This window comes from Euprymna scolopes, chromosome 24 (assembly GCF_053919585.1).
Source record: "Euprymna scolopes isolate OS-2025 chromosome 24, ASM5391958v1, whole genome shotgun sequence".
NCBI classification, from domain to species: Eukaryota; Metazoa; Mollusca; class Cephalopoda; order Sepiida; family Sepiolidae; genus Euprymna; species Euprymna scolopes.
In genome coordinates, this window is record NC_136505.1 from 75,589,827 (window position 1) to 75,605,047 (window position 15,221).

The 15,221-nt window shown below is 30.9% G+C and overlaps 1 protein-coding gene across 6 annotated transcripts in view; it reads left to right on the plus strand.

Moving 5' to 3' along the window:
* LOC145246769 (X-ray radiation resistance-associated protein 1-like) overlaps nucleotides 1–15,221 on the plus strand; it is a 334,894-nt gene that overhangs the window by 261,119 nt on the left and 58,554 nt on the right. For all 6 annotated transcript variants that reach the window (XR_013863167.1, XM_080108553.1, XM_080108552.1 and 3 more), the window contains 2 exons: nucleotides 10,586–10,740; nucleotides 13,394–13,454. Coding sequence is in view for 5 of the 6 variants with exons in the window: in XM_080108553.1 (XP_079964679.1) it covers nucleotides 10,586–10,740; nucleotides 13,394–13,454 (216 nt within the window). In the remaining variant the exon portion in view is untranslated. The remainder of the gene's footprint in view (nucleotides 1–10,585; nucleotides 10,741–13,393; nucleotides 13,455–15,221) is intronic.

The window sequence follows — 15,221 nt, forward strand, 5'->3', positions numbered from 1 at the left end:
CCCCAGTAGTTGTTGCCCCTGATAGTAGCCCCCTACACCAAAGTGGCAATTTGCCTTGTTTGGGGTGAAAATGTAATAAAAAAAAAAAATCCCTAAACTTTCCATTATCCGAGGGAGTTCATATGATTATTAAAATGTTTTAAATGCTCTGGGCGGGTGGAGGGTTAAATTTCGTTGGCCCCAGCTGCACATTGGAGTGTCTATCATCGGCTTCTTCTCAAATAATTAAAGTTTTATAGCACCTCTTTGGGCATAAGGAAATCCTTTGAGGCTGTGGCAATTGTTATTCCAAGCATATTTGAAAACCCATTCCCAGATGTAGACTCTCCAAACCTAATTTTAAATTTGTTTTTATTAGCTTTTATTGTAAGCAAAGTAAATATTCTAGACTTCACTTGTCTATTCAATATTACAGATTTTAAAAAGCTTTTCACACCTATTTGATAAATATCCATATGGTATCTATTAGAGACTTTAATATTAAAGACTTAACATGTTTTGATTTTTTTTCTGGCGCTGGTTTTGTCTGATCACCACATCCTTTGAAATATTTCATGTTTCCTTATATTTTATTTGGTTTTGGCACACGTGAAAATATAGATGAAAATCTCACAAGTTTATCAAAACTTTGGAAGAGCAAACATTGAGAAGTTTGTTAACTTAAAAAAATAAACTTTCATTTACATTTATAATATCTAAATCATATGAGATTCTGCATTTTTAGGCGATTATGTGTGAGCACACTGAAACGTTATTTTAGAATTTAGAATGGGGGTTCAGTTGTGCATATAAATGTAAACTGATCCCATTTCGGTACATTGTAACTTTTTAAGCAGTTAAGAAATTTTTACCACTAATTTTAAGGCCGGTCAGCAAAATCATAAAATCACATGTAATTGCTATATTTTTCGTATTGCCACCCATACTTAGGGTTAGTAGTAGAAAAGGAGCGTGGTGTTTATGATTTTTAACAATACTATATATTAATACGATATCGTGTGTTATTTATTTTGTGTGTCACGATCACATCCGAGTGACTGTTGTTTAATTGTTATGGATTCCCATTTCTTATAATAAATAATTTTACCAAGAAGTTTTGGTTTTGGGTTTAAATTATAGCTGGTGGCACTTATTAAGCCATCTATTTTTTTTTTTTATAAATGCTTTTATCAAGAATTCTTCATAAGTTTTGGTTTCGGTTTCGATTATAGCTGATGGAACTCCAGTGATCCATTTATTTTTATAAATAATTTTTATCAAGAATTCTTCATAAATTTTGGTTTCGGTTTCGATTATAACTGAAGGAACTGAAGTTGATACCCCCAAGTCATATGGATATATTTTTTTATTTTTGAATTCGCAATTTTATAATATATAAGAATCAATAGAACATTAACTCTATAATAATATATACGAAATCTGCAAGAATTAAAATATCATATTTAAGCATACTTTACGACCTGGCTACGCTGAGCGTCCCTGCCAGTTAACGTAAATTCTTTTGCAGTTTTAACAAGAGTTACACCCATATCAGAGCATCTCTATTTATGCCATGAATACCAACATCAATATATTACATATGAATGAGTCCCCTGTGGAATTTCCACAGGTCCTGCTAGTTGTTATTATTTGCATCTCATTTTTGTTTTTTATTTTTTTTTTGTTTTTTTACAGCAAATCAATTCAATAACCCACTAAATTTATATAACTAAAATAAAATTTAAACATTAATAGAAGGAAGGCACATAATAGTTAACGAAGCCCAATGCCCTCTCCTTGTTCAAGATGGTTTTCCAAATAGTAACATTATTATTTAGAAATTCATTCGTAACAATGGAGGGGAGGGACGTTGTTAATATTTTGTTCTTGCATCGTTTTTTCATTTTACCTACCAATCGTCGACTATTTTTAACTGTTTATGAAAACTTTCAAGTAGCATGCTGTACACTAACGACGAACTGATACAATTTGGCTTTGTTTTAAATTAAAATAAACCTTTTGTTGTCTTTCAATTTGCAATACATTACAAGGAAAACATTTGAGAAAAAATATACCCGGAAATTACCCGGAGGTTTATGTAATCATTTGAAAATTTGCAAAAACAAACAACAAATCTCTAATTAAATATTTATAAATATTAAAAGAATCAATCAGAATCGGAAATTTAGAACAGAATCAGTAATTGGATCGGAATCGGAAAATTTTTTAATCATTCCATCACTAATATATATATATATATATATATATATATATGTGTGTGTGTGTGTGTGTGTATATATATGTATGTGTGTATATTTATGTGTGTGTGAGTGTATATATATATATATATGGTGATTGTCACTTCTTGACAGAAGAGAACCCTCTTTCCCTTGCTTTATTGTTGAATACTCAATTATTTATTGTTGATTACTCAGTCATTTTCATGTATTTTTGAAAAAAATTTTTTTATTATACACACATATATTCACCTATACACACACACACACACACACACACACACACACACACACACACACATATATATATATATATATATATATATATATATATATATATATATATGTGTGTGTGGAGATGTGATCAAGATGCATCGATTCCTATTTTCTGTGCGAACGAAGGTGGCTCTTCAGACCAGCCCTGCTCTTACATATTGTAGTGGTGGCACACATTCATTTGCATATGTTGATAGTAATTACACATAAATAGGAAGACTCAGTTAGTCTGAGTGTGTGTTCACCAGAAGCCACCGAAGGCCGCTGAGAGCAGATATGTTTCTCCAGCAAAGACTCTCTTATTTGACACCATTATGTAAATATCCTGTAAATATACCTTTTCCTAATACACTTCTTATTTGATCTACCTTTGTTTGTTGAGTCGTCATTTGTATTGCTTTCTACGTTACTTGTTTCAACTTGCAAATTTAACAGTGACTTTGAGGATGAACGTCAAATATAACAGTTTGACAAAGAAATGGAAAGAACTCACTAAAAAAACAAAAGTACAACGCAACGGTTGACCTTTCTAAGGAATACAAGTTTTGACCAACGAAATAGTCGTAAAAACGGATTTTACGCTAAAGAGAAGTTCGACTCAAGCGGAAAAAATGAATAATTCAGCGAACATTGGAAAACTAAAATATTTTCCTCACGAAGTATAACACTAAAAGAAAGAAACGGTTGTTTCCCAAATTCCAAGAACAAAAAACTACATTCAGGTTAAAAAAAAAAAAGTAACCTCGATTAATAGTATTTTATTTACTAAAATACTAGTCGAAAAAAAAAAGAGACAAACCAAAACCTTTAATTGCAGCCTCAAAGAAGAAAAAAAATTCGAACGTGGCAAAAAAAAAGCGACGATTTACGCCGTTTCCCGTGGAATCCATCTTAAAAAAATAAAAAATAAATAACAAACTATAAAAGTGAATTTTTGTAAAATGACAAACAGATTCGTATTACTAATTACGAAGAACAGATTCGTATTACTAAATTACAAGGAAGTAACATACGAAGAAAAAAAAAAGTTCACCAGTGGATTTCCTAAATTGCTGTAAATACCAACTAAAGACCTTTTGCTTACCAAATTTTTCTCTTCGGTATTTAAAAAAAAAAAATACGACAGTTAAACTAAAGTCAAGGAAAGATTTGTTTTTAAACTAAAGTTGTCACTGGATAACGGATATAAGACAGTAAAACGTCACGCAAAAAAAAAAAAAAAATTTAAATGTAGTCCATACATTTTATTTTTTTCAATTGTGACTCGAGTTGAAAAACTTTTTTTTCTATGGAAAGAGTTGTACTTAAGTTCGGCTGTTATTTATTAGAGAATGCCTAAAACGGAAAAGTAAATCGTATTTTGTGGTTTCAGCAAAAGCCCCAGTTCTTATGTTGTGGTTGGATGAGCTTGACTTGCTAGCGAAGTGAGAAAATATTATTCGAGCAGCGATATTACTATTGAAAACAGGAACTATGAACAATTTTTTTTTGTAACACAAGCCATTTTATATGGTACAGATATTGTGTTGCATGTGAAATTGTACAATTTTTCTTCGTAACTGCATTACTGCTACTGAAGGATACAAAAAAAAATGGAAGATTTATCTAGAATGTTAATGCAATTTTTGCAGACGCAACAAAAGGCGCAATCCGAGCTAGATACACATAGAGAGGAGAAATTATTGAAATGGCAAATGGGACAAGAAGAAAGGAAGAAGAAATTACAATTTGAACAAGAAGAAAGGAAGAAGAAATTACAACTTGAACAAGAAGAAAGGCAGAAGAAATTACAACTTGAACAAGAAGAAAGGCAGAAGAAATTACAATTTGAATATGAAGAAAGGCAAAATGAACGTTTTGCTAAAACACTGGAACTATTAAAAGACTAATCGAGAAAATGTCGACAGTACTAATTTCTCGCATACAACTATATTTAATAGCATGGACACATTTAATTATGTGCCGGAGGAAGAAAAGACTTTTGAAGCATACTATGCAAGATATGAGGATGTCTTTCAATTGGATTGCAAAAGTTGGCCAAATAGCCAGAAAGTGAGCCTTTTACTCAGGAAGTTGGGTGTAAGAGAACACAGCAAGTTCGTAGATTATATACTACCTAAAAAAACTATGGAATTAGATTTCATGGAAGCTGTAAAATTACTAAAAGAATTATTTAATCCGAATATATCTCTTTTTCATAAGAGATGGTTGTGTATGAATCTAAGGAAGATGGACAACCAAGATTATTTGACATACGCATCAATTGTCAATAAAAACTGTGATAATTTTAAGCTAGCGGAACTAACAGTAGAAGATTTCAAATGCCTAATCTTCGCACAAGGGTTAGTCTCCACGAAAAATGCAGAAATACGCAGACGAGTGTTGTCTAAGCTGGAATCTGAGCAAGATTTAACACTTCAGAAATTAGCAGAGGATTGTGAAAGGGCCATTACACTAAAAATGGATTCAAAAAAGATAAAAGAATCTGGAATGGCATATGTAAGAAAGGTTAGAAAACCAACCAAGAACTATGCAAATAAAAGCAGTCAAAACGGAACGAGATATTCCAAATATAATAATTATAATTATAGTAAAGAATATAACAAGTCTCTTCCTAGATATAACTGTAAGAGATGCGCAGAAAGACATTGGGAATCGGATTGCCCTTATAAGAAGAAAAAATGCTACATTTGCAAGAAATTCGGACACAAAAGCGATTGTTGCAGATATAAAGATTTCACCAGAAAGAGAGTACAGCAAACAAAATCAAATGAAAAATTAGACAAAAATCGGCGAAAATACATAAAAACGGAAATATTTAAAACGCCAATAAAATTACAGCTGGATTCAGGATCCGATATTTCTATAATAAACTTGAATACATGGAAAAAGTTGGGTAAACCAACCATGATGAAAACAAGTAAATCAGCTCGAACGGTAACTGATGGTGAGATAAAATTTGAAGAAGTTATCCTTCCGATAAAATTGAAAGGGATTACGAAGAAATTAAAAATGTTCGTATTGAAAAATGGCGAAAACCTGTTTGGAATAGATTTAATTGAGAAATTTGGACTCTGGGATAAGCCAATTAATACATTCTGTAAAAAAATAGAATGTACTACTCCAACAACAGAAAATATAAAAGAAGACTTAAAAACATTATTCCCTGATGTATTTATGACTAAATTAGGTATTTAAGGCCTCGTTTGAACTTAAAGAAAACACCAACCCAATTTTTAGAAAAAGGCGAAACGTTCCGTTCGCTGGGTTGGAAAAGATTAATAAAGAATTAGACAGATTGGAACAGACAGGAATACTATCAAAAATAGAACATAGCGACTGGGCAGCCCCCACCATATATGTAAAGAAAAAGAAGGTGAAATCAGCGTTTGATAAACTATTGCCAGTTTAATGAACCATTAATGTTAAATCCCAATTTATTATATATATATATATATATATATATATATATATATATATATATATATACACATATATATATATTGCGTCAATCGCTTTGATTAGTAAAATATCAATATTTTACTAAATATAAGTCACAACAAAATAAAAATTCTATCATCAAACGACTGCTTTAAGGTTAGTTATTTCCAAAATTTGTATTCAAATTCATACGATATTCACGAAGTTATGATATTTTATTCTTTATTGAGGAATTCCCGCTGTCCATCGCTTTATTGCAAGTCTCTTAAAATGTTGTTTTAAGGCAAAAATATAATGTCTTATCTTGCAAAATTTACTTTTTATTATATTTTTCTGTCAAAGAATAATAAAAAAAAACATATCCTAAGTATAAGTCTCATATAAATTATTTATTTATCAACACATCGACCATTTTTTTAAATAACTTAAAACAACCTTTTGCCTTCCGGGGAAGTCAATTGTTTGATCTTAAAAGGAGTTATGGCTCTAGCCATATCAACTATGTTCCTCCACAAGGCATCCTTTAAAGTAAATTGCTTTCCTCCCTCGTAAACTCCTCTTTTTAATATTGACCAGAGATATTCAATGGGGTTAAGGCCAGGACAACACGGTGGTCAGATCATGAGAGTTTCCTCAACGAATCCCATAGATTCAAGGAAGGCTGCAGTCGCCCCAAGTAGAATGGGATGATACATGGCTGTGTACACATTGCTGGTAAGCTTTACACCCTCTGGCACGCGGCATGGTCCAACCAACGTATCTCCAATGATTCCCGCCCAAAACATGATGCCTTAACCTCCTTGTTGGCGATGAACTCTGTAACGAGTCGGAGTTCCATTCGGGTTTCAAACTTTGGTCCATCAATCTGGACCATCAAGAGTAGCATGGGCCTCATACCTAAATAGGACCTGTTGGAAATCCATTTTCATGTAATTCTGTGTCCAAACCATTCGTTTTCCCTATGTTGTTTGCTCAATGGAGGCCTTGGAAGAGATTTGATCTTCCTTGCAGTCTCATTCAACACATTGTATCCAGCCTGCCTGGATCTTGGAGCAATTCCAGTTTTTTTAAAAAACGGAAGCACTGGTGCTGTTTGTGTTTCAATTGACTTCCTTATGAATTTTCCGAATATCACGATCAGAAAGGTTTCTCCTGGTGCCATTATTTTTCTGGATTTCTTCATTATTTTCTGGATTTGGTGTTCGGTTGTTCAAGAATGAGGCCAAGGATCCTTTCCAGCTCTGTGGCTAAATCTTTCAGGGACAATCCTTCTGCGAGATCAGCAACTATACTTTGTTTTTCCGCCTGATTTTTTGGCATTTTAACAGATCTGCAATAAAGCGTTGGACAGTATAATTTCCTTGATAATAAATAAAATGCCATAACTTTGTTAATATAATATGAATGCGAATAAAAGTTTTGGAAATAACTAACCTTAAAGCAGCCCTTTGATGGTACAATTTTCATTTTATTGTGACGTATATTTAGTGAACTATTGATATTTTACTATTCTGCAATAAAGCGATTGACACAGTTTATATATATATATATATATATATATATATATATATATATATATATATATATATATATATATATATATATATATATTAGTGATGGGGCAATTCGGAAATTTTTCTGACTCCAATCCAATTACCGATTCTGTTTTAAATTTCCGATTCGATTCCCAGTTCCAATTCCGATTCTTATATATATATATATATATATATATATATATATATATATATATATATATATAAGTAGATTGTAGTTTGCTTGAAGCATTGTTGAAGAAAATTATAAGGTAAAATTAAAAGCCAAAAACAATGCGAGATTTTTTTTTTATAGAGTAAAATTAAATGAAAACAAAAGAAATAAATTTCTTTTTTTTGTTGTTTGTTTTTTCTTTTTCACACAAATTTTAACTCTAAACAACAGTAATTTTTTTTTCTGTTGTATTCAATGGTGTTATAAATCTCAATATATTTCAGACTTATTAGTCCTTTTTCAAGAGAAGACGCTGTCTTCTCTTGAAAAAGGACTAATAAGTCTGAAATATATTGAGATTTATAACATATATATATAATATATAATATTTATAACATATATATATAATATATAATATTTATAACATATATATATAATATATAATATATATATATATATATATATATATATATATATATATATATATATATATATATATATATAGGGCAAAGTTTTGTTGAAAATTCAAAGACTCACGTTTTCTTTTTTATAACCTTCGTTTATTTCCTGCATTTTTCCATTACAGATGTTTCATTAATGAGTGGCAATTTTATGATTTATGTTTCCGTAGAAATATCCTGTCCCCACCAACTTCTTCAGATGTTTATCCATTAAATTTTTACAACAAATTGTATATTTTTAACATGCTGGACATCGTATTCGGGTAAAAAGATTTCCACAGCCATGCTTCCTCACTTCCTCCATCTTTTGGTGTTATGTAAAGATAGTTTTCCATTTTAACCTTACTTTCGTATTTTTATTTTTTATTTATTAATTATTTATTTTTGTTTTAATTTTCCGTTTTTCCTATTTGTTTTTTTCCAATTATCATAATTTTATAGAATTTTATTCCTGTATTCATGCATGTTTATTTTAATATTGTTTTTTTGCTTAGTGTTTGAATTCGTATTATATTACCCGATGCAGGGGAGGTCACTCTCGTGATATCATTTTTTTATCTAGGATTACCTCCCTTGCATTTTTTTTCCTAATCTGCTCTAGTGCGTGAAATTAAAAATTTGTTTCTGTGCAACCACCTGTGGATTACAACTAGTCTTTTGTTTAATAATTTTTCTTTTGATATTAATATATGGTAAGATTCTAATATACATAGGTTGCATCTTTTCGATTTGCTAGGTTTATATTTTCCCCCTTATTAATTAATAACCATCTTAATTTATATTCAGTTTTATTTTCCTTTAATTCCTTTAAAGTGGTTGAGTTTTCTTTGTTTTTTTTCCGGTTGTTTTCGCTATCACTATTGGTTCTGTTTCTAATTTCATTATAGTAGTTGTACATATATATATATATATATATATATATATATATATATATATATATATATATATATATTAGCTATGTTATACTGTAATTCCATCTCAGTTTTGAAGCAAAGGAAAACTAAGATTATCCAAAACACATTTTACCAAATTCAATTAATAACACAAAATCACATTATTAGAGTGTGTTGCCAAGTAAAATTCATGGCGAAATTTTGTGCCAAAAAGTTTCTAAATTACAAGAAAGCAACATAAAAAACGTCTAATAACTACAGATGAAATTTCATCTTAAACAACATGATAACGAACGCACCAAAAATATTTTAATTATAGAAAACCTAGATTCGAATGTTCAGAAAAAATGCGTTTGCACTTCAAGCTGACCACTGGATAGCCTCTGAAATTTTTTCTTTCGTCTCGAATACTCTACTGAATGAAAGAAAGGATTGGTCAATCTTTTTATATATTTTCTCAGTTATTCTGAGCTGAGTTTTTTTAATTGACTTTGAAGTTGACAAATAATTGTGAAACGGATTTTTTCTGAACATTTTTTTATGTGATTTAAAATCTTCTTTGATGTAGATCACCCTTTTTTACGCCTTTTGGTGTTGTTTCCTGTACATTTCATAGTGTTTGGCAACAAACTCTGGTGACAGTATTTTTGTGTTGCTATTTGAATGTATTCAAGCATGTTCTGACTTTCCCAGAAACATGTGTAAGTTTTTCTTTGCTTTGAAACTGACATTAAATCATAGCATGACATAACTGATCTGTCATTTATTTTTTGTATTACAAACTTTCTTCAAGGAGATAAATAAACATATCATGGCCACGGACCAACAGAGGAATGTTCTGTCAGCAAAAAAAAAAGAGAGAGTTTAAGCTTGTTGCACTTAGTCACGTGTTCAGCTCGTCAGAGAGATGGCGTCTGATTGCGCAAGCCAGAAAGGAAGTTAATTGTTACAACCAATCAGTAATGATGTCACAAAATATATCATACGCTGAAAATATATCTGCTGCTACCCTGGCCAGAAATAGTTTTGCTTGGAAGTCATTCTCTACAAGCCAACACATGTAAAATAGATGTTGAACTAATAATGATAATGATGATTTAACATGTGGGATCCTGCCCTATGCTACACCTATGACCTCCTACATAATCATCAGGTCAATCACTTCAGTACGAACCAGGGATTAGCATTACCGAGGTCCATGTAGCATATAGATGCTGCAAAGTAGGCATTTTCTGAGTAACCCATTTTTATTACCTCCGTTACACATCAATTCCATCCCTCTTCATCTCCCACTATCCCCCCTGCCCCTGGTCTTCTTTCTTGAACCGATAGCATTTTAATTTTAAATAGTAACGATACCCATTCGGCTGTTTGATAAAGGCCATCTAACAGAGCAAGAGGTAACTCAACTTTTTTTATCCAACCATCCATCATTCATATATCTTGAAAAAACTTGAATAAAAAAATTCAGGTACAATACCATTGTATTACATTTGCTTTATCTTTTATTTCCGTCTTATTTCCATTGTTTTGATTATTTTTTTTTAATTCTCAATTTGTTTAATAATGACATTCCTTTTTTATCTTCCAGTTTACTGACGAAGAAAGTCTGTTGCCAATTGCAGCTTGGCCTGCAATTCGAATACTTTCCATTTATGGGAATCCAATTGTAAAAAAAACTCAGACAAAGAAAATGAATTTGCTTAGACGCATATTTGCCCAAAAACTAGGAATCAACGTGATCAGGTCGGTTTCTTTCTGCTCATTAGTAGTGAAGAATGACTTTGAAACAGAAACATGCATTGCATATTATAGTAAAAAAAAAATCAACTGCAGACCAGTTGACTTGATGCGATTGATTTTGACCCCCTGTGGTCTTTTCATACTGTGTGAGCGCCTCTGTCTTTGCCTTGGTTTCTTGGAAGCTCAATACAAAGACAGTGATGTCATCAGCGAACGCGGAAATTCTGGCTCTTGATCCACCAGGCAGAGCAATCCTGCATAGGATCAGACTTGCCTTCCAGCGCTTCAGCTTTTGAAGTAGTAGCTCCAATGCAAAGACATAAAGCAGGAGAGACAGTGAACTGTCCTGATGCACAGACCGGAGGATAGCAAAGGACTTTGAACACTTTCCGTTTACCTGTCCCACTGCCGTCGGTGCACGGTACAGTTCAGAGATCCATTTATGGAAGCCCAGTTGGAATCTGACAGTTTTCAGAAAAGGTGCCAGAAAGCGATGGTCGACCTTATCAAAAGCTTTGGACTGATCCAAATTGATGAGTGCGGCTTCTGTGTAATCTTCTAAGATCGTACGGATCAAATGCAAGTTGTTTTGAATCGATCTCCCCTTCACAGCATAGTTTTGCTCTGGTTCAATCAATTTGTCGATAACAACCTGCAGCTGATTCAATAGGACTTTGGCCAAAATCTTTAACTCTGTGTTAAACAGAGTAATGAGCCTGTAAGCATCTAGTTCTTCCCTGCCATGCCTATCCATTTACCCCAGCAATGTGATCACTCCCTGGTGATATGACCCGGGATGGAACCCTCGTCAAACCAGTGGTTGAACACATCCATCAGAATGGGCGACAGTTTAAAATACAGTTCATAAAACAGACCATCAAGTCCAGGCGATCTGTTGCAACCGATGCAGTCAGGACCTCCCACCCTGTTACCCTAACCTTGCAAGGTGAGGGGGAGTCAGCCAAATAGTAGCCAAGATCTGGCTGTTGCATGTAATTCTCTTCGAAATCCTCTCAAAATCCCTTGCAGATCTCAAGCCAACCTTAGGGTGCATCTGTCTGAGTGCTTGATGCTAGCTATATACTTGTCTGAGCCACACATGGAGACCTCCTCCCTATGTACGTCAGCATCGGAGTTCACAGCTTTGTTGGCTACTTTCATAAGTATAGCCCTAACTACTTGAGCCCTGTAATGCTCACTAACCTCGCATCCAAAGTCCTGCCTAGCTAGTTTTTGACCTGCAGTACCTCTTAAACCCATGGCTCTAGCTAACTTTTCGTCTAGCTCTTCATTCTGTCCTTATCTGCTGCGAGGCACTGAGAGTACATGATGGAGAAGTTTCTAATCATAGCTTTTAGGCTGACCCTAACCCACCTACTTCCTGTAACCGCCCTCACTAAAGCGTCTTGAATGAGTCTAGTTAGTTTTATCCGGAAGTCTTGTATCTCCAGTAGGGAGGTTTCAACTTCCAGTACCCTCCTAGTTTGGACCTATTCCCCAAATTCAGATGGGCTATAACTAGTTTATGGTCCGATTGTCCTAGCCATTTCCCTCTTCTCTTTCATCATTATTTTGGTATTTCCTCACACCTCTCATTATTATTGAGAAGAAGTGGGAGGAAATGCTATATTTGCCTACATTGACGTCTTGACTCAAGCTGTCATATTTTGGCATGCATCCAACTTGGGGCATAAATTAGTTAAAACCATGAGTATGTCAGTGATCCACTAATCACCTGTGTATGAATACCTGAGTTTTGGAGGTGTCTTTTTTCATCAACTCACAACTTCATGTTACGTAAGTGATTGTGTGTACAAGAGAAAATATTTTGTCATGCCACCTGTTACATGGTTATTCATAAATCGGTTATGCTGATATGATCATGTGAAGCGTTCATTCTCCTGGATAAACAATATGTCTTGAATTGCAGGAAAGTTGGCTAGTCATGGAAAACTAGGAAGCAAGTGATTAGACAATTTCACACAGAGTGAAATCTGAGGACAGCTGACCCCACTGAATTGCAAGAAATTGAGAGTTAGATTATGTAATACCAGAAAACGTTTCACCCCTGAACAAGGAAAAAAGGTGATGTTAGATGAAAAAAAAAGGAAGAATGTCACATTGATGCACTGACGATTCTATTTATTTCTTTTTATTGTTTCTATCCATTTCTGAAAATCTAAAGATCCCTAATTTGTTCCGTGTTTTGTGCAACCGTTGAAATGACCTCGAAGATTTTGTCTTCTTTGTTTTCGACTAGAAGTGTGAAACATTTTTTTTTTCTTGTAGACAAAATTAACTTTTTTTGTGTCGTGAAACATGTTACATTCCGGCAAATCTATAAAATTGTAAATGAGAACCATTCAAAGTTTCAAAAAATTCACCAAATATAGAAATAAATTTATTATCTAATGCTTTCAGTCTTCGACTGTGTTCATAAACTTGGTAGCCATTGAGTTGTGCATTTGAAAATATCATTTCTTTTTGATTTGTTAATGGAAAAAAATTTATCTTGCAATAAAATCAATTCAAAAAGTTCATATTTACGTTTAGTAAACGCATAACATGGTGCCATGCTAAACTCGTCGCTTTCACCCACCTTTATAAATGGGATGCCAAATTTATGTATGGTTTTATTTCTTCTTTTTTTTTTTAGCCAATGTCCATGTGGTCCATCTCATTATCACACAGAAATTTATCAACGAGAACACCGAATGGTAACAAAAAATTATATTCAATGTAACCTTTACTTTTATTGTATACGACATATGTTTTTATAAATTTCATGTTTTTTAAATTTCATGTTTTTTTTTAAATTTTCTGAATATTATTAATCAGATAACATATGACTCGTTGAGTCAGTATTTGTTATATTTTCCATTGTTGTCCTACAAATGAGTCAATTTACGTTTGTTTCTCTAAAATTGATATATATATTAATATATTAATATATATATATATATTAATATATATATTAATATATATATATATATATATTAATACATATATATATATTAATATATATGTATTAATATATATTAATATATATATATTAATATATAAATATATATATGTTAATATATATATATTAATATATATTAATATATATATATTAATATATATATATGTTAATATATATAGATTAATATATATTAATATATATATATTAATATATATATATGTTAATATATATAGATTAATATATATTAATATATATATATTAATATATATATATTAATATATATTAATATATATATATTAATATATATATATATATGTTAATATATAGAGATTAATATATATTAATATATATATATTAATATATATAGATTAATATATATTAATATATATATGTTAATATATATATATATGTTAATATATCTAGATTAATATATATTAATATATATATATACATATATTAATATATATATATATATATTAGTATATATATATATATTAATGTATATATGTATTAATATATATATGCATTAATATATATATATATGTATTAATATATATTTATATATATTGATATATATATATAATATATATTAATATATATATTAATATATATATATATTAATATATATATATTAATATATATATATTAATATATATATATATTAATATATATATATATAAATATATATATTAATATATATATTAATATATATATATTAATATATATATATATTAATATATATATATATATTAATATATATATATTAATATATATATATTAATATATATTAATATATATACATTTTAATATATATATATTGATATATATATTAGTATATATATATATTAATATATATATATTAGTATATATATATATTAATCTACAAATACAAATAAATAGAAACATTAAAAAATCTCCTATACATATTTTTAAATACACCCCTCTATCTAAACAAACATAATATAAAGAATACCCTAACAGTCTAAGATTGAAACGAAAAATCACAATACTAAAATCTAAGAATCCAAAAAATAAATATCAAAATAGAATGAAAGCACCCCTACACTTATTTCAGAAGAGCTGGTTCTCCCCCCCCCCACCTCCTCACACATACACATTAGTAACGACCTTGGATCACAGTTACCTTGCTAGGGAAGCAAATAACTTCATAATACTATAAAACAGTACACACATTCTTCAAACCAATAAAAGAAAAACACACGCACACACATACACATCCTACCCTAAAGGAAAAGAAAAAACACAAGCAGAAAGAGAGAGTGAGAGAGAGAGAAACACAACACAGGAGTGACCACAGCCCAATAAAGCAGTAATAAAAATTGAACATTCCAATGAATAGTAGATACTTATACGTTTTCACCTCTTGGAAACATTTCAAATAAACTTCGAAAATGCTATTTTTACATCTCCAACACATTCTGAAAATAATTTCTGAAGAGGACGCTTCACAGAACGTCTTAAACGCGTTAAAAACGATTTCAATGATTTAAAAACATTATTA